The sequence below is a fragment of the Peromyscus maniculatus genome, chromosome 21 (assembly GCF_049852395.1).
Source record: "Peromyscus maniculatus bairdii isolate BWxNUB_F1_BW_parent chromosome 21, HU_Pman_BW_mat_3.1, whole genome shotgun sequence".
Taxonomy (NCBI): Eukaryota; Metazoa; Chordata; class Mammalia; order Rodentia; family Cricetidae; genus Peromyscus; species Peromyscus maniculatus.
Window position 1 is genome coordinate 3,838,984 of NC_134872.1, and position 21,526 is coordinate 3,860,509.

The 21,526-nt window shown below is 57.7% G+C and overlaps 1 protein-coding gene across 1 annotated transcript in view; it reads right to left on the reverse strand.

Moving 5' to 3' along the window:
- Positions 1 to 8,091: 8,091 nt before the first annotated feature.
- Col11a2 (collagen type XI alpha 2 chain) overlaps positions 8,092 to 21,526 on the reverse strand; it is a 28,486-nt gene continuing 15,051 nt past the window's right edge. The window contains exons 25-66 of the mRNA XM_015990233.3: positions 21,368 to 21,421; positions 21,134 to 21,178; positions 20,851 to 20,904; positions 20,719 to 20,763; positions 20,227 to 20,280; positions 19,810 to 19,917; positions 19,091 to 19,144; positions 18,756 to 18,809; positions 18,608 to 18,652; positions 18,314 to 18,367; positions 18,153 to 18,197; positions 18,021 to 18,074; positions 17,874 to 17,927; positions 17,670 to 17,723; positions 17,158 to 17,265; positions 16,942 to 17,031; positions 16,716 to 16,769; positions 16,393 to 16,500; positions 16,164 to 16,271; positions 16,017 to 16,070; positions 15,849 to 15,902; positions 15,629 to 15,736; positions 15,403 to 15,456; positions 15,139 to 15,192; positions 14,884 to 14,937; positions 14,706 to 14,759; positions 14,295 to 14,402; positions 13,931 to 13,984; positions 13,712 to 13,765; positions 13,549 to 13,602; positions 12,763 to 12,816; positions 12,444 to 12,551; positions 12,290 to 12,343; positions 12,128 to 12,181; positions 11,791 to 11,898; positions 11,622 to 11,675; positions 11,388 to 11,423; positions 11,131 to 11,184; positions 10,768 to 11,035; positions 9,991 to 10,103; positions 9,559 to 9,765; positions 8,092 to 9,110 (exon numbers count right to left, since the gene is read on the reverse strand). Coding sequence (XP_015845719.1) covers positions 8,970 to 9,110; positions 9,559 to 9,765; positions 9,991 to 10,103; positions 10,768 to 11,035; positions 11,131 to 11,184; positions 11,388 to 11,423; positions 11,622 to 11,675; positions 11,791 to 11,898; positions 12,128 to 12,181; positions 12,290 to 12,343; positions 12,444 to 12,551; positions 12,763 to 12,816; positions 13,549 to 13,602; positions 13,712 to 13,765; positions 13,931 to 13,984; positions 14,295 to 14,402; positions 14,706 to 14,759; positions 14,884 to 14,937; positions 15,139 to 15,192; positions 15,403 to 15,456; positions 15,629 to 15,736; positions 15,849 to 15,902; positions 16,017 to 16,070; positions 16,164 to 16,271; positions 16,393 to 16,500; positions 16,716 to 16,769; positions 16,942 to 17,031; positions 17,158 to 17,265; positions 17,670 to 17,723; positions 17,874 to 17,927; positions 18,021 to 18,074; positions 18,153 to 18,197; positions 18,314 to 18,367; positions 18,608 to 18,652; positions 18,756 to 18,809; positions 19,091 to 19,144; positions 19,810 to 19,917; positions 20,227 to 20,280; positions 20,719 to 20,763; positions 20,851 to 20,904; positions 21,134 to 21,178; positions 21,368 to 21,421 — 3,195 coding nt within the window. The 3' untranslated portion in view covers positions 8,092 to 8,969. The remainder of the gene's footprint in view (positions 9,111 to 9,558; positions 9,766 to 9,990; positions 10,104 to 10,767; positions 11,036 to 11,130; positions 11,185 to 11,387; positions 11,424 to 11,621; positions 11,676 to 11,790; positions 11,899 to 12,127; positions 12,182 to 12,289; positions 12,344 to 12,443; positions 12,552 to 12,762; positions 12,817 to 13,548; positions 13,603 to 13,711; positions 13,766 to 13,930; positions 13,985 to 14,294; positions 14,403 to 14,705; positions 14,760 to 14,883; positions 14,938 to 15,138; positions 15,193 to 15,402; positions 15,457 to 15,628; positions 15,737 to 15,848; positions 15,903 to 16,016; positions 16,071 to 16,163; positions 16,272 to 16,392; positions 16,501 to 16,715; positions 16,770 to 16,941; positions 17,032 to 17,157; positions 17,266 to 17,669; positions 17,724 to 17,873; positions 17,928 to 18,020; positions 18,075 to 18,152; positions 18,198 to 18,313; positions 18,368 to 18,607; positions 18,653 to 18,755; positions 18,810 to 19,090; positions 19,145 to 19,809; positions 19,918 to 20,226; positions 20,281 to 20,718; positions 20,764 to 20,850; positions 20,905 to 21,133; positions 21,179 to 21,367; positions 21,422 to 21,526) is intronic.

Here is a 21,526-nt window from a genome sequence, read left to right on the forward strand (position 1 = left end):
CGAAATCACTGCAGACTGCAGGGCAGTTGGAGATGAAGCATCTCTCTGCGGCTCATTGGCTCTCAAGTTATCAATCCCCAAACACAACAGACCCATTAGCAAGCTGACAAAGTCACAGAGGAAGTGAGCCCCAGGCCGTCAGATCACCAAACGCTGCCCCGTTCAGTAGACGCCACAGAAGCACTGTTGTGGTTTGATTGTGAAATGTCCCACACGGGCTCGTGTGTTTTCACACTCAGTCACCAGCTGGGGTGCTGTTTGAGACTCAGAATCTTTAGGAGATGGAGCCCTGCTGGAGGAAGTGGAGCGCTGGAGGTCTGCTCTCGTGTTTTACAGCCCAGCCCACTTCCTGTCTGCTCTCTAGTTCCTGACTGCCGCGGCAGTGAGACCCGCTGCCTCATGCTATTACCCTGCCTCTTCCACCACGATGAACTGAATCCCTTGGAACTGTGAGCCATGATAAACCCCTCCTCCCTCACCAGCTTCTTGTCAGGGTTCTGGGCACAGCAGCGAGAAAAGGAACTGATAGAAACACTGAGGCAAAGAATGCCTAAGATTTAAGAACTCAGTTCCTGGGGCTGGAGAGATGGCTCAGGGGCTAAAAGTACTTAACTGCTAATGCAGAGGACTTAGTTCAAATCCCAGCACCACACCAGGCAAATGACAACCACCTGTAACTCCAGCTCCAGGAGATCCACCCTCTGGCTTCCACAATCGGCTGCATGCACTTGGTGTACATAAACTCTCTCTCACACACACACTTTAAAAGAACACTCCTCTGTACTTCAGTGTCTCCTTGACATATCCTCTGAGGTCAAGGAGCTTTGCCTGAACCCTAGGATGAGATGAACCCCAAGATTCTTCTCCTAAGTCTGTTGCAGCATCAGTGTCTGGGGACACTTCACACTGTGGTCAAAACATTTTAGACAAAAGGTAATACTGATGGAGGCAGATGCAGAGATCCACGGCCAGGCACCAGGCTCAGCTTCGGGAATCCAATCATTGAGAGAGAGGAGGGATTCTGTAGGCCAGGGGCGATGAGATCATGATGGGAGGATGTGCAGAGATGACCAGCCCACACTAGTGGAAACACATGAACTGTGGACTGGTGGCTGTGGAGCCCCCATGGGACTGGACTAGGCCCTCTGGATACAGAAGATGGTTGTTTGGCTTGAACTGTTTGGGGGGCACCCACGCAGGGGGATCGGGATCCATCCCTGGTGCATGGGCAGGCTTTTAGGAATCCAGTGCCTGTGGTGTGATGCCCTGCACAGCCTTGGTACAGTGGGAAGGGGCCTGGACCTGCCTGGGCTCAGTTTGCTGGGCTCTGCTGACTCCCCATGGGAGACCTTGATTTGGGGCATGTGGGGTGGCTTGGGAGAGAGGGCTGGGGTGGGAGGAGGGAGGAGGTGGGATCTGTGGGTGGTATGTGGAGTGAGTAGAAAATTTCTTTTTCTTTTCTTTTTTTTTTTTTTTTCGGTTTTTCGAGACAGGGTTTCTCTGTGTAGCTTTATGCCTTTCCTGGAACTCACTTGGTAACCCAGGCTGGCCTGGAACTCACAGAGATCCGTCTGCCTCTGCCTCCCGAGTGCTGGGATTAAAGGTGTGCGCCACCACCGCCCAGCAAAAATTTCTTAATAAAGAAAAATGAAAAAAAAAAAAAAGAATTCTAAACCAGGCATATTGGTTCACACCTGTAATCCCCAACACTTGGGAGGCAGAGGCAGGAGAGTCATCTACAGGTTTGATGCCAGCCTGGGCTGCAGTGAGACTCTTTCTTTTTTTTTTTTTTGAGTAAAACTGAAATTTATTATATGCCACAGTCGTCCTACGGACCTCCATGCTATATATATATAGCCTCTATGGTTCTATGGGTTGTGGTCTGATTGTTCATTTTATATCTAGAATCCACCAATGAGTGAGTACATACCATAACTGTCTTTCTGGGTTTGGGTTACCTCACTCAGGATGATATTTTCTAGTTCCATCCATTTGCCTGCAAATTTCATGCTTTCATTGTTTTTCTCTGCTGAGTAGTACTCCATTGTGTATATGTACCACATTTTTTTCATCCATTCTTCCGTTGATGGGCATCTAGGTTGTTTCCAGGTTCTGGCTATTACAAATAGTGCTGCTATGAACATAGCTGAGCATGTATCTTTATGGTATGTATCAGCATTCTTTGGGTATATGCCCAAGAGTGGGATGGCTGGGTCTTGAGGCAGTTTGATTCCTAATTTTCTGAGAAACCGCCATACTGATTTCCATAGTGGTTGTACAAGTTTACATTCCCACCAACAGTGGAGGAGTGTTCCCTTTGCTCCACATCCTCTCCAACATTGGTTGTCATTGGTGTTTTTGATCTTAGCCATTCTAACAGGTGTAAGGTGGTATCTCAGAGTCGTTTTGATTTGCATTTCTCTGATGATTAAGGATGTTGAGCATTTCTTTAAATGTCTTTCAGCCATTTGTAGTTCTTGTTTTGTGAATTCTCTGTTTAGCTCTTTAGCCCATTTTTTAATTGGACTGTTCAGTGCTTTGATGTCTAGTTTCTTGAGTTCTTTATATATTGTGGAGATCAATCCTCTGTGTGAGACTCTTTCTAAGAAGAAAAGAAAAGCAGTCCCCACTGAGACTGAGGCAAACCTCAGTGAGAAGAGCTGGCCTCTGCCTGATTTCCATGAGGCGATGTGGACACAACAGGAGAGTGTGTCACTGTGAGTCCCACACTTGCTGGAGTGTTCATGGCTTCCAAGCCCTTCAGAGATGGAAGAGGCTGGGGCCATGGCCTTCGCAGGAGCTGCCGGAATGTGGAACATGGCGTGCATTCCTTCATCTCCTGTGCTTGGGAAAAGCACAGATAGCTTGGGAACAGATCCACACATAGTGCAGAATAAGCAGGGGGCTTACGTGGTTGCATCCACGGAGGGAAGGGGTCTATTTTGTTGCCTTTCACTGAGACTAAGACCTGATTTGTTCCCACATCTGGGCTGCTCAGGGAGACATCCCCATTCTTCATTTAAGGTGTTGTGTGATACCATTCCTGATGAGATGTAAACAAACGTCTACTCACCCCAGACAGGGAACCAACAGACCAAAGTAAGGATGCCACCAAAGTCCAACTCGGGGCATCAATGAGTTAAGTCTACTGGGGCCGCTATGGAGAGTGGATGGGGAATTACTTACAGGAGTCAATGACAGCTACACTGTCAAGATCCCACTCCAGCACCGGTGATGGCTCATGAAACTGGAAACCCGGAGTGCAGGGCACAACTTGCAAGCAGCCTGATGTGTTGGGGAGTCTCTTCCAGCAGCTCAGCAGGCCTGAGTGTCTCCAAGCGGTCCTTTCTGCTCATATGCACTGAAGGGGAGGACCTAGTAAGTCTGGTCAGTTTCAGGGGCTTCCTGGAGCTTTTGAGTTGTTCACTTCCTGAGTTTAAAGGAGTTTCCCCGTGGGATGGAATGTTCCCTTTCCTTTAGATGGGCTTGAGTTTTAACATTTCCTTACAAGTCAGAGAGACAGCCCACAATGCCACTTCCCACTAAACTGCCATTCAGTACCAACAGGACAGTCGTGAGCATCCAAGGCTTGGTGGTATCACCTTCCCTCAACAATCTGGAGGCTCTCAGAAGCCCTCCAGGAGGAAGGTGGCATGTGACTTTTACAGTCCTGCTCTACCAGGCTCACAGGAACAGGGGCCACACCCTCAAACCTGGGTCTCTACCTGCCACGTAGAAACTTCCTTGGGAGGCAGGCAGAGCCTTGTCCCTCCTCCCCTTCCGTCCTCTCCATTCCCACCTAGCCTGGTCCATCTGAACCTGGGCAGGCACCCAGCCAAGGCAGAGAGCAGAGACGGCCACGGCCTTCTAGGATGTACAGGGGTCCAGGGGCAGTGGTCCAAGTGTATTCTTCGTGGCTTTTGTTGTTTCATGTTGTTTGTTTGTGGTAAGGCCTTACAGTATAGCCAGACTGGTCTCTAACTCACTATGTAGCTCAGGCTAACCTCGAACTAAGCAATCCTCCTGCCTCAGCCTCCTCGGGTTCTGGATTTGCAGACATATACTGCCACTCCAGGCTTATAAGATTGTTTTAACCCGTAAGTCAGGGAGGCCCAAAGCCAAGAAGCAGCTGTGAGTGTGTGAGGCAGGGGGGACTGCCTGTTGGCAATTTCCCTCCTCCGCTCATTCCTCCTCCTCTTCTCAGACACCAGCAGGACGGTGCGCTGTGTGGCTGTGTCACCATCCGCTCCACAGTTCTGTCCCATTCTTGCCTGTTCTGGTGACACCGATGTCTCCCTCTAACTTGAGGCTTCAGTTAAACTTGGAGCCTGAATTTTTTCTAGAACCGCCACCTCCTATAGGAACTGGTATGGTCTGTCCCAGAGAGACCCTCTGTGGAGCCCCCAAGCCTTTGATTACTTTCTTTCTGATTCTCTTTCATCCCCCTCCACACTCACACTGCCCCAAGCCATCAGAGCCTCTGCCAGCACCCACACGCCCACATGCCAGGGCACCCACACTCCCCAGCCCCAGCCCAGAATACCACCTCAGAGTCTCTGCCCTCAACTCCTCCCACCTGCCGGGAGCCAGGCTCCAGGTTCCTAGAGAGGAGGGCGAAGCCACTGCCCGGAGAGGCTGTGAACCCACCATTCAGCTGCCTCTGGGCAGAGCTGTTCATGACTCTTAGATCGGGTTGGTTGGCACAGTAATTTAATAGCCTGCTGTGGGTTGGCCTGAGGACCTAATCTCCAAATGTAAAAGTTATTTGAGTAACTGTGTGGCATTGTTTCCATGGAGAAAAGCTGTCTGAGCTCAAAGCAAAAGTGACCTTTGGGGACACTCCCCTTTGTACTCTAGGAGTGACCTCTGCGGTTTAGTCCCAGCTGCAGAGAGAGCCTTGGCCAAACCTCAACTCCGGCCCAACCCTGCTGGGAATGAGTGTAGGTGGGGAGGGTGAGTGTCTCTGAGGCCAGGGAGAGGGAGGGAGAAGGGGAGGTCTCTCTCAGGACTTGACTATAGACATGGGAAGGCACACAGGATGCCCAAATCCCATCCCATCCTCTGTGACACTAGGTAGATGAGATGATGCCAACACACACACACACACACACACACACACACACACACACACACACACACGGACACGGACACGGACACGGACACACTTCAGGTCTGAAGAATAGGGAATAAATTGATGAACAAAGAAGGAGAAAAGATTTAGTGATACTGTTGGGACTGCATTATTCTGGGTTGCTGTTTGTTTTTGAGACAGGGTGTCTATGTATAGGTCTGACTGACATGGAACTCGTGCAGACCAAGCTGGCTTTGAAATCAGATCTATGTGTCTCTGCCTCCCAAGCTCAGATTTTAAAGGCATGTGCCGGCATGCCCAGCCAGGATTGGGTTATTCTGACTGCCTTGCAATGGTGAAGACATCTTAAGTAGAAGACAGCAGAGACAGAGAAAGGCAGAACGGGGCACCCAGATGCAGGAGGGATCTCCACCTGCGCTGGAGTCTCCACCTGCACTGCCTGCACCTGCACCGAGTCTGCACCTGTACCATCTGCACCTGCACTGAGGTCTCCACCTGCACTGGGGTTCCACCTGCACTGGGGTCTCCACCTGCACTGGGGTCTCCACCTGCACTGGGGTCTCCATCTGTACTGGGGTGTCCATCTGCACTGGGGTCTCCACCTGCACTGAGATCTCCACCTGCACTGGGGTCTCCACCTGCACTGGGGTCTCCACCTGTACTGGGGTTTCCACCTGCACTGGGGTCTCCACCTGCACTGGGGTCTCCATCTGTACTGGGGTGTCCATCTATACTGGGGTGTCCACCTGCACTGGGGTCTCCACCTGCACTGGGGTCTCCACCTGCACTGGGGTCTCCACCTGCACTGGGGTGTCCACCTGTACTGGGGTGTCCACCTGTACTGGGGTCTCTACCTGCACTGGGGTCTCCACCTGCACTGGGGTGTCCATCTGTACTGGGGTGTCCATCTGCACTGGGGTGTCCATCTGCACTGGGGTCTCCACCTGTACTGGGGTCTCCACCTGCACTGGGGTGTCCACCTGCACTGGGGTCTCCATCTGCACTGGGGTCTCCACCTGCACTGGGGTGTCCATCTGTACTGGGGTCTCCACCTGCACTGGGGTCTCCATCTGCACTGGGGTCTCCATCTGTACTGGGGTCTCCACCTGCACTGGGGTCTCCACCTGCACTGGGGTCTCCATCTGTACTGGGGTCTCCACCTGCACTGGGGTCTCCACCTGCACTGGGGTCTCCACCTGTACTAGGGTGTCCACCTGTACTGGGGTGTCCACCTGTACTGGGGTCTCTACCTGCACTGGGGTCTCCACCTGCACTGGGGTCTCCACCTGCACTGGGGTGTCCACCTGTACTGGGGTGTCCACCTGTACTGGGGTCTCTACCTGCACTGGGGTCTCCACCTGCACTGGGGTCTCCACCTGCACTGGGGTGTCCATCTGCACTGGGGTGTCCATCTGCACTGGGGTCTCCACCTGTACTGGGGTCTCCACCTGCACTGGGGTGTCCACCTGCACTGGGGTCTCCATCTGCACTGGGGTCTCCACCTGCACTGGGGTGTCCATCTGTACTGGGGTCTCCACCTGCACTGGGGTCTCCATCTGCACTGGGGTCTCCATCTGTACTGGGGTCTCCACCTGCACTGGGGTCTCCACCTGCACTGGGGTCTCCATCTGTACTGGGGTCTCCACCTGCACTGGGGTCTCCACCTGCACTGGGGTGTCCACCTGTACTGGGGTGTCCACCTGTACTGGGGTGTCCACCTGTACTGGGGTCTCTACCTGCACTGGGGTCTCCACCTGCACTGGGGTGTCCATCTGCACTGGGGTCTCCACCTGTACTGGGGTCTCCACCTGTACTGGGGTTTCCACCTGCACTGGGGTCTCCACCTGCACTGGGGTCTCCACCTGCACTGGGGTGTCCATCTGTACTGGGGTCTCCACCTGCCCTGAGGTCTCCACCTGCACTGGGGTCTCCATCTGTACTGGGGTCTCCACCTGCACTGGGGTCTCCATCTGCACTGGGGTCTCCACCTGCACTAAATTCTCCACCTATGCTGAGTCTACACCTGCAGTGAAGTCTTTACTTTGCTGAGTCTGCACCTGCACAGGGGTGGGGAACTCCTAGGATCAAAAGTGAGTGGGGTCCAAAGTCCCATGGTTTTGTCCTTCAGCAGGAACTGTCTAGATCGTGCAGACCGGGACTCACCACAGGGAAGTGCTGGCGGTGAGGGTGTGGATAAGGCAAGTGTTGGATGTAAATGAAGGACATCCAGCCACGCCATCCATGGGCTATAGACAGACTAGAGGAACACACATGCGGTCTCCCTCCCTCAGAAAGGAGGGGCACCCAGTGGGTAAGGCCCTAGAGTAACTCTCAACCTCCAACTGACAGACAAGAGCAAGCAATGCTGTGTGAGGATGGAAGCCCCAGGAGAGCAGGAGGCCCCCTAGGGTGCCCAGCACCCAAGGATTCCTAACCAGAGCAGACCCGAGCTACTGAACAAGCCCAGAGAAGGGCATCTTGGGAAGGAAGGAAGGTCAGCAGTCTCCAGGCAGAGAAACTGTATACACAAAATACCATCGACTAAAGATGCTTACACGTATGTGTGTATGTGAAAACATGCACATGTAGGCTTGACTTCAGTTCTGACTTTTGACAACAGAACATCGCAAGCCTGGGGTACAGCATGTCTTGGAAAAGGTGCAGAAATCGACATCTTGGAAGTGGGCTTCGTTACCCATTTGCACAGACTTTAGGCTGAACCTCCTGAGTTCCTTCTAACCTTGCAGACCCGAGGCAGCTGGATTTGAGGGCAGACAGAGGAGGCAAAGCTCACATCAACAGCAGCAGCCCTGTACTGGATTGGAGCCCTGTATACACGTCACAGGGGCATCCGTTTGGGAGTCTGTTCTTGCCACCCAGGCTGTGTAAGCCCTGGGACCTGCTGGGGAACTCCTGTGTGTAGGCTGAACCCCACCTTTTAGGGGGACAGGAGTGCTGTATGGAGCCTGGAGGAGACTGAAATAACAACACACATCCAGGAGGAGACAATCACATTATTTAACCATCAGTCAGGAGGGACTTGGGCAGAGGGCTAGAGGGCTCCTGGGATCCCTTCTGGCCACAGGCTGGACATTAGCTCTCTTCGGATCAGGGAGGTGAGGAGGTGCCCAGGGGAGGAACTGTGTGGCCAGGACAGTAAGACTTCAGCCACTGGAAGAACTCCAGTATCTCAATAGCCTGCCCAGGGCAGGCCTTGCGCAGCCCTCCCTGGTCTGGTGTCCCCTGGAGAAGTGGCCTGGTCTGAAGTGGCAGGCCATTCCTGACAGGGACAGTTGGGTCACAGAGATTCCACCCCGGGGAGAGAGAGCTGGAGCCCTGAGGCAGGGGAGTGTGTGTGTTCCAGCATTCTTAGGACCCCAGGTGGGATGTGAGGAAGGGGTGTTCTTTCCAGAAAGTCACACCCACAGGCACCATGGAAAACCCTGAGGGGAGGGTGGGGTGCTGGCCCACCCCTGTAGCACCTGTCCCCAATATCTGCTGGGGTTTTTGGCATTTCTCTTTTTCTTCTTTGTTACTTTTTTTTTCACTCTTTAAATAATTAATATAATTACTTTTTTAAATACAAAATACACAGTGTCCTTTCTCTTCCACTTATTTGGGGTGACACGGAAGTGTTTTAAATAAAGGTCTCAGCTCTCTAATGGGTCACAAGTGGGAGAGCTGGAGGCCCAGGTGCCACCTTCCCTGGGCTGTCCCAGCACCCCCTGGTTCACCCCACCCCCGGCTGCTGCCCCTGACTGAGGCTCGAGGTGCCCTGGCCCCAGACCCCCTAGATGATGAGGGGTCTCATGGGAGGTGGCATGAAGTCCGTGCTGTGCGACTTGGGCCGGCTTTTGGTTGACAGGGTCGGAGAGGCCTAGCCCAGGAAGCAGACAGGACCCAGAAGCACTCCTCCCCGCCTCGTGGGGGCCCCCAGGTCTGAGAAGGAGGCGTCCAGCACGGGCAGCTGCTCCAACACAGGTGTGCGCACCTCCAACACCGTCCGGCCTTGCTGGGTCTTGACAGAGTCAGGGAAAGAGAGCTGTGAGCATGGGGAAGCATCCCTCAATGGCCCCCAACCCCAGGCTCGCCTCTCCTCTGAGACTCCTGACCACATCCAGACGACTCTGGATGTGTGGACTAGGTGTGTCGGTACAAACGTTTGGACCCTCCGTGTGCCTCTGCTGGGCATCATCGGAATGTCCACAACTGCATGGGCTTGTGTAACTCCATGCAGTGCTGGTGTGTGTGCGCGCAGGGCGCCACCTGGAGGGCTCACACAAGTTTGACTCCCGTTTCCCCCTCCCTCCTCGTCAGCCTTTTAAGCTCCCTCCCCTCAGGCACACCTGACACCTGGAAACTGGACTCCTCCCAGCCGTTCCTAGGCGCCCTGCCGAATGCATCTCATCTAGTTCCCGTAGCCCAGATCTGGGACCTGCCACCCACCCGTCATTCCTGACTCCCACCTGACAACCGTCTCTGAACTCCTTGACGTAGGGGCTGGTCTCGGGGCTCAATTCATCCTCATTGGCCCCCCGGAGTCTCAGGGGGCCATCCTGGGGTACTACAGAGCAAGGGTAGGAGACGTCCTGGTGGGCAGAGACGCTGAGCAGACGCAGGAAGGTGAGCTGGACCACACCCACCGGGGAGCCCTCAGAGTCCACATAGGAGAACTGGGGAGAAAGAAGAGTCAGGGTCCGGGGAGCAGCCATAGACAGGGGAAGAGTCAGGGGAGACATTGCAGGCTCCTGGGAGCAGCCACAGACGGGGTAAGGGACAACAAACTTCAGTCTTGGGATTCGAGGAAAGAGACAAAGAAACCATCAAAGGTCCCACGAAAAGGAAAGAAGGGTCAGGATGGGCAAGGGCAGGCAGGCTGAGGGCCACTCAGCTCGTACCTGTGTGACATCATCCCTAGGTGTAACACAAGTCTCCCCTCCTGCTGTAAAGTTGCAGAACACCCGGAAGGCATCCCGAGCACAGCCCTGGTTGGGGTCAACCCAGTACTCTCCTGTCAGGTGAGGAACATGGAGGTCAGGGTCACGGGTCCCATGCACCATGATACCCCTCCATCCACATGCTTCCTCCCCTCCCTCTGCCCCAAGGCCCCCAGCCAGAGCCACAGCCCAGTCTCCCAGTGCTTTCCCACTCACAGCCCTGGCACATCTCCAGCCCTGCCTCAGTTTGCCCTGTCACCTTGCAGCCCACCCCAGTCTCTGGTTGGCGCCTGCATCTCCAGAGATGGGCTCTGGGCTCCCCTACAGGAGTGTGATGTGTAGCGGCGATGTATAGCTATCTGTATGAACTCAGGTGCGTGCTCACACACGTGTATGTATGTCTGCTCTTGTGGACGCTGCTGCTCACAGATGGAGCGCGTCAGCTGCTGGGACCCTGAAGAACTTTTCACCCAGCTGGATGTTTCAAACTTGCTACAGTTACAAACCTGTAACTGTTACAAACCTGTAACCAGTGCCTGTTACAAACCTGTAACTAACTGTTACAAACCTGTAACTGTTACAAACCTGTAGCTAACTGTTACAAACCTGTAACTGTTACAAACCTGTAACCAGTCCCTGTTACAAACCACCCCATATTCACCCCACTCGAGCACCTTCCCTCGTATCCCCACTCCCGGCAGTCACTCTGCAGCCCCCCGGCCTGAGGCTGGCGCTAACCATCAGGGAGCTCGGGGTGGCACAGCTTCAAGTCCTGGCAGGTGCGAGCAGGGCTGTCCTGGGTCCCTGTCGGCTTCCTCATCTGCTCGATCTCCTCCCGCAGAGAGTCCAGTGAGCCAAAGATCTCCTCCAGCCCCGCAGGCGTGCCCGGGGCCCCACCAGTGGGCTCAGCCTCATCGTCCTGCATCAGTTGGCTGCCGTCCACAGAGCGGCGGGTCTTCTTGGGCATCTGGATGGGCAGTGGCTGGATCACCTCGCCTGGGGGGCCCTGGATGGAGACAGAGGGGGTGCAGTGACGTCACGGGTACAACAGGGTGCTGCCCAGCCAGAGCAGCGGGTGCGGCCTCCTCTCTCCTCACTCACCGGGTGTCCTGGAGGGCCCTGCACACCCTTCTCTCCTTTGGGTCCGGCTGGGCCCTAACAAAGGAATTAATGAGGTCAAGGAGGGGTCAAGAGATCGAGCACAGGGTCAAGGTCACAAAAGGGTCAAGTTGGTCTCTTGGCAAAAATGAGGGGTTCCCCACTGAGAAGGGGGATTTTGTGCGTTTGCCCTGGAGAGTCAGGGTTAGGTCCAGCTCAGGGAGGACAAAGTCGAGGCTAACAGGTCACAGGTCACTCACTGTGGCTCCTTTGGCTCCTTTGGGGCCAGCGGGTCCCTGTGAATGAACAGAAGGGGTCAGCACAGGAAAGGGCACAGGAATGGAGAAACAAAGTCACAAGTCCCCGGGACCCTGGGTCTCTACGGGAGGGACCTGGAGACACACAGAAGAGAGAGCTGGGCGGCGCTGAGGACCGTCCTGGGAGGTCTGCAGTGGGGTGAAGGGACTAACAGGAGGGGTGGATGAGGTACTTACGGGCAGGCCAGGAGGCCCTCCAGGACCGATGGGGCCAGATGCTCCTGGGATACCCTAGAACAACAGCATGGGCACAGACTGAGTCCCTCAATCCCTCCACCCCACAGCCCAGTTCCCATCCCCGCATCCAGCATGAATTCCACCCTACCCCCAGACCTCCTGTACCCACCGTCTCTCCCTTCTGTCCGGGGGAGCCCTGAGGGCCAGGAAGGCCCCGGTCACCCTTCTCTCCTTGCTCTCCAGTCGGCCCAATCAGTCCGATGAGACCCGGGTGGCCCTGGATAAGGGGAAAGGTAGTCATCGGGATGCTAAAAGAACGAACACAGATGGAGAAGGGCAAAAAGACAGGGAGACAGATGTAGGACCTGGAGAAAGCTTCAGCTGGGAATGATCCCATGAACAAGACCCCGAGAGCTGGGTACTGGAGGACGGAAGCAGAGCAGTGGACACTGGTTGTCCCCGTGGGATCTGGGGCTGAGACACACAATCCAGCACCTGTCACTCACCTTCTCTCCCTTGGCTCCAGCATCACCCCGGAGGCCAGGAAGCCCTGGGGGTCCCTGTGGGGAGACAAGAAGTCACTCTCCCCAGAGCTGGGACCAGTTCACCTTCCACTTCCTCCCTGGCTCTGGCCACTCCAGAGCCACCCATATATCCCAGTCACTTACCACAGGACCTGGGGGTCCAGCCTGGCCTGTGGCTCCAGGACGACCTTGTTGACCCTAGAGATTAGAGAGAACACCCCGGGGTCAGGAGGATTGTCCCCACATTACACACCACCCACGGCCTTCCCTCTCCCAAATCCTTCACACTGCAACTCACCACTGAGCCTGGGAGCCCCCGCAGACCATCAGGGCCAGGCTTTCCCGCCGGGCCTGCAGGACCCACAGGGCCTGTCTTTCCTGGGGCCCCGACAGCACCAGGGTCCCCCTGAAACACACAGAGAGAGCTTGTCCTCAAAGGCAGAGGAGGAGACGAAGGAGGTCTAGGGTGGAAAGGGTGAGGCAGGGAGGAAAGCCAAGCCTCAGGCGCCCTGGGGGAGGGACAAGTGCAGGGGGGGGGTCCAACAGGGAGGAGGTGGACAGAACGCCAGGAAGGAGAAGGCAGGGTAAGGCCCAGCGCCCAGGGCGGCCTCTCTCACCTTGGCTCCTTTCTCTCCTTGTCGTCCCTCTGGACCAGGGGTGCCAGCAGGTCCCTGAAGAAGACGGCGGGGAGGAAATGATGGTAGAGACCAGGCAACTCAGCTCCCTCCTGTCATCTTACACACACACACACACACACACACACACACACACACACACACACACACATACACACACCACACATACACACCACACACACACACATATACATGCATACACACATACACACACACACACACATACACACACACACACACACACACATACACATGCATACACACATACACACACATGCACGCACACACACATGCACACACACACATGCACACACACACACATGCACGCACACACATATATGCACATACACATGCATACACACATACACACATCACACATACATACAACACACACACACACACACAGAAAGGACCATTCACAAATACTGAAGACAGGAGCAACCACGCCCCCTGTTAAAACAGAGAAGCTCTGTGCATGTGGTGAAGAGCCACTGGCCACTTTCCCCCATCCCACCTCCTGCTCCAGCAAACTAAGAGGCTTCTGGAGAAGCTCATCCTGTGTCCATTTTGAGAGGTCAGTAAGTAACACAGACCAAAACCCAGGGCCCAAAATACCCCATGTATCAAACACCCTGAAGATGGCCAGCTGCGTGTACCACACACGAACCAAAGACAACCAGATAACGGCATCTCCCTGCCCATCACTTGACATCACCTCACCTCCATCCACCCCACTCCAGGACAGACAGCTGAATCCACATCACTTACCCGCTTCCCAAGGGGTCCAGGGGGCCCATTCTCCCCGGTGGGACCAGGGGATCCCTAAGGAAGGAGGATATGAAGGGTGAGCAGGCTCCAGCCAAGAGGCCTCTGGGAAGAGGCACAGACCAAAGCCTTGGGCTCAGTGGGAAGAGGGGCACTGGTCACTCACAGGCTGTCCTGGCTCGCCATCCTCTCCCCGGTCACCCTTGGCACCATCCTGGCCCTGAAGGGGTGAAACAAAGTCAGAAGAGGGTCCCCAACCCGGCTGGCATCCACTCCTGCCATCTGCCACTCACCCTAGCTCCTCGAGACCCAGCCCACCTGCTAAGAGAGGCAAACCCACAGAACCCCACCATCTTGACCCCTCCCCTTCCTCTATAAGACTTACCCGTGGGCCAGCTTCTCCAGGGGGCCCAGGGTCCCCAGGAAAGCCAACAGGACCCTAATCCAGAGGGAGAACAAGATCAGCATCACAGCTCCCTCAGGCCACCCAGAGCCAACACAGAGCACGGACACGTGTCACCCCTGCAGGAGGGTTTCCTGCACCCCTACTCCCTGCCCCATCCCTTCAATCTCCTTTATGCTCCCAGACTCACTGTGGGAGATCTCACTTCCCTCTGCACTCCTCCGCAGGAGACCGCATTTCCACAGCCTCCCTCCAGGCATCACCCCCACACTGTGCTGATGCCCACCCACACCAGGATTTCAGGGTCCCCCATTCCCAGAGCTCCTCCTTTCATCCCCAGACTCACAGGGTTCCCCTTGGGGCCATCATCGCCTGTAGGGCCTTTAGGCCCTGGTGGTCCAGCCTCTCCCGCCTGCCCAGCCTCTCCTTTCTCGCCACGTTCACCACGTGGACCCTGCAGGGTGAGTGGAGGGAGCAGACGGTCTCAAGGTGCTCTGGAAGGTCAAGGTCTACTCTCAAGACAGCCTCAGCCTCCCCTCCATCACTTGGTGACCGTGGGACAGGGTCAGGCCTATGGGGAGTGTCCTGGCCCCTCCTCCTCCCTTCAAGGAAATGGTGGCCGGGCTCCTTCAGGCCAGAGAGGAAGCCGGGAGCAGACTCCTGGGCTGCAGAGGTCCCAGATCAAGAGGCAGAAAAGGTGAGGGAACAGTTGAAGGTCAAAGGGGTCAGAGGGCAAGGCTTCGGGGTTGTCACTCACCTTGACACCCGGCTCACCCTGGACGCCTGGAGACCCAGACTCTCCCGGCTCCCCCTACAAAGAGATGAGCATCAAGTTCCCCCCAAAGCCTGACAATCCCACATCTCAGTCAAAAATAGGCAGAAATCTAACCCTCACCCCCCTGACAAGGGGGGTCCATTCACCCCTCTTCAGCTACCTTGTCTCCAGGGGGACCCAGGTTCCCAACACCTCCAGGGGGACCTTGTGGGCCCTGGAAGAGAAAGAGAAGCCGTTATGAGGGGAGATGGAGGCCTGGCTGAGCCCAGCAGGGAAGCGGTGGCGGAGGTCCCAGGGCCACCGGGCTTCTCTTGGTACCTGGGACAGGACGAGCGTTTATGGTCTAGGGAAAAGGAGGCAAAAGACTAACTACATTGGTCTGAAGGGACAGGGGACAGGGGACAAGATGACTCACGTCAGCACCATTGGGTCCGGCGGGGCCGCGAGGTCCTGGAGGGCCAGGGGGTCCCTGGGCGGGTGGGGTATGAATACATCAGGATGGGGAAGGAAGGGAGAGAAGGAACTCCAAGGATGAGCAGGACGGTAGGGCTGTGTGAGCAGAGGCCCAGGCAGAGGGAGCGTGGCGGGGCTACATGCAAGCCGTGAGGCTGCAGTGGCATGTCGGGCTGGGGACAGGCGGGGTGGCAGGCGGGTTGGGGCCAGTGAGGGTCACACTTACCATAGGCCCCACGTCTCCTGTTTCTCCCTTCTCCCCAGAAGGTCCTGGCAGGCCCTGTGCACAGACCCAGGTGACCAGGCCATCGACACCCAGCCCATCACCACTCAGCCCCACAGCAGGCCCAGTCCCCTGTCCCCACCTCCCCAGTCCTCATCGCGTGCCTGGCAGAGCGTTCACAGACCCGTCCTGAGCCTTGCTCTCAGGCCCTGTCCCCATCCCAGCTCACCTGGAGGCCAATGGGTCCCGGGGGCCCATTGAATCCTCTTGTCCCTTCGTCGCCTTTGGCTCCAAAGTGTCCCTGGGGCCCCCGAGCTCCAGGTTCCCCATCAGCTCCCTGGAGCAGGGACAAGGACAGAACGATAGGTCACGGGTCATGTGTCCCCCATCCATAAACTCACAGACCTGAGTACCAGGCACAAGGACGGAGGGGAAACTGAGGCACTCACCGCAGCTCCAGGCTGCCCCACAGGACCGATGGGACCAGGAGGTCCAGGAGGGCCCTAGGGAAGAAAGGAAGTCAGAGGTGCCAGGACAGGTCGAGGGGAAGGGAGCGTATCAAGGGTGGGATGAGGTCAAAAGCCAGGAGGTCAAAAGTCAAGGTCACAGATGCTTACATGCTCGCCTTTGTTCCCTTTGGTACCCTTCTGTCCTGGGTCCCCCACCTCACCCTGCAGGAGAGGAGATATGCAAATGAGATTGAGGTCGGAGGTCAGCAGTCTCAGGTGGAGAGAAGACTGGACATATCTGTAGGTTTCCCTCACCTTGTCCCCATCCTCTCCAGCCACACCTGGGGGTCCCGCTGGACCAGGAAGCCCCACAGGACCCTGCACCCCGTCACGGCCAGTGGGACCAATAGGGCCCTTCTCACCCTGTAGGAAACAAGGGAAGAGGTAACGGCTTGGACGCAGGCTCACCAGCAAGCATCTCCACAAAACACCCTGGCAGCCATCGGCCCTCAGTTCCCAGCTCAGCCTCCTGCCCCGTGCTCACCGGGACGCCTTTCTCTCCTGCTGCTCCAGGGGGACCTTGTGGGCCTGGACGCCCTGGGGGACCAATGGGGCCTCCTGATCCTGCTGCACCTCGCTCCCCAGGGGAGCCCTGAGAGAGAGAGAGATGGAGTCAGATCCTCCAGGAAGGAGACCCCAGGACCCCTGACCCCGGATCTCAGAACAACAGTGAGTCAGATGCATCCTGGCTGACCCCAAAGGCCCTCTGCCCAGGCCCGTGGCTCCTGCCACATCCTGCCCGGCTCCCCCCTCACCCGTCCCCTTTCCCGGTTCCTGCCCGCTGCCTCCCAGGGACCCCAGACTCACTGCGGGGCCAGGAGGGCCAGCTGGACCCTCATTTCCCTTCAGGCCAGGTCCACCCTATGAACCAGAGTTAGGGCAACAGGTGAGACGGGAAGGGGAGCCTTCACAGGCATGGGACCCCAAAAAGGCGTGCTGGGAAGTATGGGTCAGTGAGATGAAAACAGGGAACAATAGCAAGAGGCCAGGAGGTGATGACCCTGTAGGCTGTTGGCTTTGGGGTTACACTCACAGCAGTGCCTGGGAGGCCTCGCTCTCCCGGGAAGCCTCTCAGACCAGCAGGACCATCCTTCCCTGGGGCCCCAGGGGGACCAGGATCACCCTGAAATGAAGAGGGGGGATAAGCCACAATGTGAACAGAGATCCCTGGCCCCTCAGAGCCACACTGGCCCATTTCTTGCAGCCTCCCAGCCCCCCAGCACCTCCCCGCTGGCCAGCCCTCACTGACCTTGGTCCCTTCCTTTCCAGCTGTTCCAGGCAGTCCTTGCTCTCCAGGAGGTCCTGGGGGGCCAGGGTGACCTCTCTCGCCCATGGGACCGCTTTCCCCAGCTGCTCCCTGGGAAAGGCACAGTCCAAGCTCAGCCCTGTCACCCTGAGACCCCACTCTGCACCCCCAAAGTGCCAGTCTAGGGCCCCTTCGTCTCCCCCAAGTGAGGCTGGGGCACGGATGCTGCTCTCCTGGCTGCTGGGGCTTTTACCATCCCCGGTGTGGCGTGACCTCGCCACCTTGTGTCACAGCTGGGAAACTCCTCAGAGAGAGAGAGAGAGAGAGAGAGAGAGAGAGAGAGAGAGAGAGAGAGAGAGAGAGAAGAGAGAGAGAGAGAACGAGCAAGAAGGAGCAGAAATGTAGGCCCTCAGCCCAGGGTCCCAGCCCAGGCCCGCAGTCGGCAGGGATGTGTCACTGGGGGAGGAGGCCCCTAACTCCAGGTCTGGGGTACGCTCTCTCCTGGAGAAACATACCTGAGGTCCCACCACTCCAGGGGGCCCTGGGGGGCCGGTCTTCCCTTGGAATCCCTGAGAGGAAAACGATAGAGTGAAGTCAGAGCAGGAATGGGCAAGGGTGGGTGACCCTGGGACAGGAAGTGCCAGGCTCCGGGGGGGGGGGGGGCAGCTGGCTCAGCGGGATCCAAGCCCTCCCCGCCCTGCACCCCTGGAATCACTCACCACTTCTCCTCTCTGGCCTGGGTGTCCCGGCAGCCCGTCCTTCCCTGCGGGGCCCTGGAAAAGGTTTGGGGTCAGGTGAACTCTGGACAGGGAAGAGGGATGGGGGAGAAGGTAGTGAGGTGGGTCACCAGTCCGCGGTCGACTTACCGGAGGGCCTTTGGGGCCAGGAAATCCATTGGGGCCTTGAGGGCCAGGAAGACCCTAGAGACAGGGATGGGTGGGTGAAGGTCAGACTCAAGTTTCTTCCCCCGGGGACGCAGGGGACAGAGCCACACTCACCCTCTCTCCGGGTGGCCCGTGGGGACCGTCACCACCTGATGTTCCCTGTGAGGGAGTGAGATGGACGTTTATTAGCCATCCCCCCAAGGGAAGGCAGTGGAAGGGGGCGGGGCTCAAGGCCCAGCATCAGGAGACAACGCAATCTGGCAGAGTCCACCCACCTTGGCTCCAGACTTCCCAGTGGCACCCCGAGGTCCCCGCTGACCCCTCGGGCCCTAGGGAGACAGAAGGGGGGAGGTTAGAAATATCCTCGAGTCTTGAGGTGCCCTCCATGTGGCTGAGGGTGGCTTTGAACATCGGATCTTCTTGCTTCTGCCTGATTCTGCGTTGCCATGCTCAACTGAGGCAGAGCTGGGGAGGGAACCCAGGGCCTTAACGCGCACATGCGGCACCTTACCCACTGAGCTTCCCACCCAGCCCACCCCTCGGATCTTGTGTCTGTCCACCGCACTCACTGTGGGGCCCCGTTCTCCCCGAGGTCCTGCTTTTCCAGACAGGCCCTGGTGGGAATGAAGTCGAGCAGACATTAGCCAAGGTAAGACTCCCACAGCGGCCTCCCCAACCCTCCAGCTCCGCCCTCTGCACCCTCCTCCCCCAGCTTACCCGAGCTCCCTTCTCTCCGCTGGCTCCAGGAAAACCAGGAAACCCCAGGGACCCCTGTGAGGGTGGAGAAGGAAGCCGGTGAGGAGAGGGGCTTCGGGAAGGCCGAAGAGGGTGAGGAGAGGCCACGGAGGCAGCAATGGCACCCCTCGGGGCTTGCCAGCAAGCCGACGGCCTTGGAAAGACCCCACTGCTCCGTAGGCCTCTCCTTCTCATCTATAAGATGGAGTCAGCTGAATCCACTCCAGGGAACCCCACACTCTGCCAGTCTATGCTTCCTGGGGTCAGAGGTCAAGGAAGGGACAATGCGGAGGGACAGAAAGGGGGCATGGCATCACCTTGGGACCCTGGCGTCCGGGGTAGCCAGGCAGCCCGGGAACACCTAGCTTGCCCTGTGGAAGGACAGAATGCCATTAGGAGTGACAGGGGCCACAGACACCTAGCAGCAACACTCCCCACAGAAGCCCCACGGGGTTCCTGGCAGACTCCCCCAACCCCATCTCTGTCTCCTCAATCTAAATCTGCAGCTCTCCTGAGTCCCGCAGTCTGTGGTCCAGCCATGGCCACCCCGATTTCAGTTCCACCCGCCCCAGCACCCACTGCTGTGCTACCCAGCCAGACCTCTCACAGCCTCTCCCCTCCCTGGGGAGGCTGCAGAGCTGTGGTGGGAGACAAGGGCCCTGCAGCTCACAGCCTGGCTCTGCCCTTCTTTGCTGGGTTCACAACCATCCTAATGTCCCCACACCTGCCAAAAAGCTTCATCTCTGAAGCGGGATTGTGGGGGGCTACCTGCAGGACTGACAGGACAAGGCCTCAGAGCCCCCTCCTCCTCGGCTCCCCTCTCCACATGCTCACCCCAACTCGCACCCCCATGGCCTCGTGCCTGCTCTACCAAGGATCTCTCCTTGACTTCTTATGCACCCGCCTCAAGGCACTGGCACGCAGCAGGTGCCGTGCACAGAGGCACAGTTAACTCAGAGCTATCTTCCACCGAGTCCCGGCTTCCTGATGGCGCCCCAGGTCCAGCTACCCCTGAGCCACTGTTCCCCATCATCACCTTCTCGCCCATGAGCCCAGTGGGTCCAGGGTCCCCCGTAGGTCCAGTGCGTCCTTTTGGCCCTTCAGGGCCGTCTTCTCCCCTGGAGCCAGGGACTCCAACCTCACCCTGAGAAGAGAGTGGGGAGGTGAGCGTGGGGGACAGAGGTGGGTCTAGGCCCCCAATGGAGAGAGAGGCCCCAGCAAGGCTGGGGGTGGGGGTGGGGTGGGCAGGTGTCCGATACCAGAGGACAGCAATTCCCATAGGAAGGGAGAGACTGGAGGGACCGGTGTGGCCCACTATGTGGCCCCCACCTCACCGGGACACAGCAATGGAGAGAGAAGTCTCCCATCTCAACGGAGCACAGCAGGGCGGCTCAACATGGAGGAGCAGTGGGGTGGGGGATGGGGAACTGGGTGGGTAGGGGCTTCCACTCACCCTGTCTCCTTTCACGCCTACATCACCTTTGAACCCAGGAAAGCCATCCTCGCCCTGAGGAAGACGGAGGTGAGAGGGCACCACGGAGGAGGGTAGAGGTTGGGGGAGTTGGCGCGGGTTCAGGGAGCACGGGTAAAGGGGTGGGTTTTAGAAATGGGAGGGCAGGTGGGGCACCGAGGGAGGGGGGCGGTGGGCACCGAGGGAGAGGGGGGCGGGTGGGCACCGAGGGAGGGGGAGTGGGTGGGCACCGAGGGAGAGGGGGGCGGGTGGGCACTGAGGGAGGGGGAGTGGGGGGGCACCGAGGGAGAGGGGGGCGGGCGGGCACCGAGGGAGAGGGGGGCGGGTGGGCACCGAGGGAGGGGGGGCGGGTGGGCACCGAGGGAGGGGGGGCGGGGGGGCACCGAGGGAGAGGGGGGCGGGTGGGCACCGAGGGAGAGGGGGACGGGTGGAGGAGGAGCCCAGGTACTCGGAAGCCAAGCGCACAAGGGTTACCTTTTCACCCTTGTGGCCCTTCAGGCCCCGAATTCCATCCACACCCTGGAATGAGAGGAGGGCAGAGGTCACGTGACCGGCCGAGTTAGAGTACTGAGCCCCACACCCACCCAGCCCCTGGTGGTCGGTTACCTTGACACCTCGAGGGCCTGGGTATCCTAAAGGACCCTGCGGTCCAGAGGGCCCCTAGAAGAAGACAGAGAGGGGACTTAGGCAGGTCCTCGGGATGTCACTGTGAGGGCCTTAGGGGGGCCGGAGAACGCAGTAACAACACCGGGTTTTGGGGGTGTCGTGGAGCTTAGACACAGAGCACCGTCAGAGCCAAGTGAAGGGTGACGGGAAATCCCCAGGACTCCGAGACCCCTCCCCGAGCTGAAGACACCCTCAGAGGGTAAAGAGGTGTGGAGGGTCTCACCTGGTTCCCTTTGGTTCCAGGGGGACCTTCCTTCCCGGGGTGACCCTGTAAGAAGGCGGCAGAGAATGTAACTGCTGAGCCCAGGAGTCCCCAAATTGCGCTGTGCGCTAACGAAGCCGGTCCCACAGGCAGCCGCCATGAGTGACCTTACAGCAAAAGTTACACACTGATAGACAGTCACGGAGGGAGCTTGCCCGGGACATGCTGGGCAGAGCAGAGGTGAGGGGCACTCACCGGGAGCCCGTCTGACCCAGGCATGCCAGGGAGCCCTGGTTTCCCACGAGGGCCCTGCAGGAGGATGAGGAAGATCGTGGTCACTAAAGAATCAGGATTTCACAGCCAAAGTCCCCGGAGAGAGGGAAGCACTCCTTGCCCATCCCCAGAACCCGATGC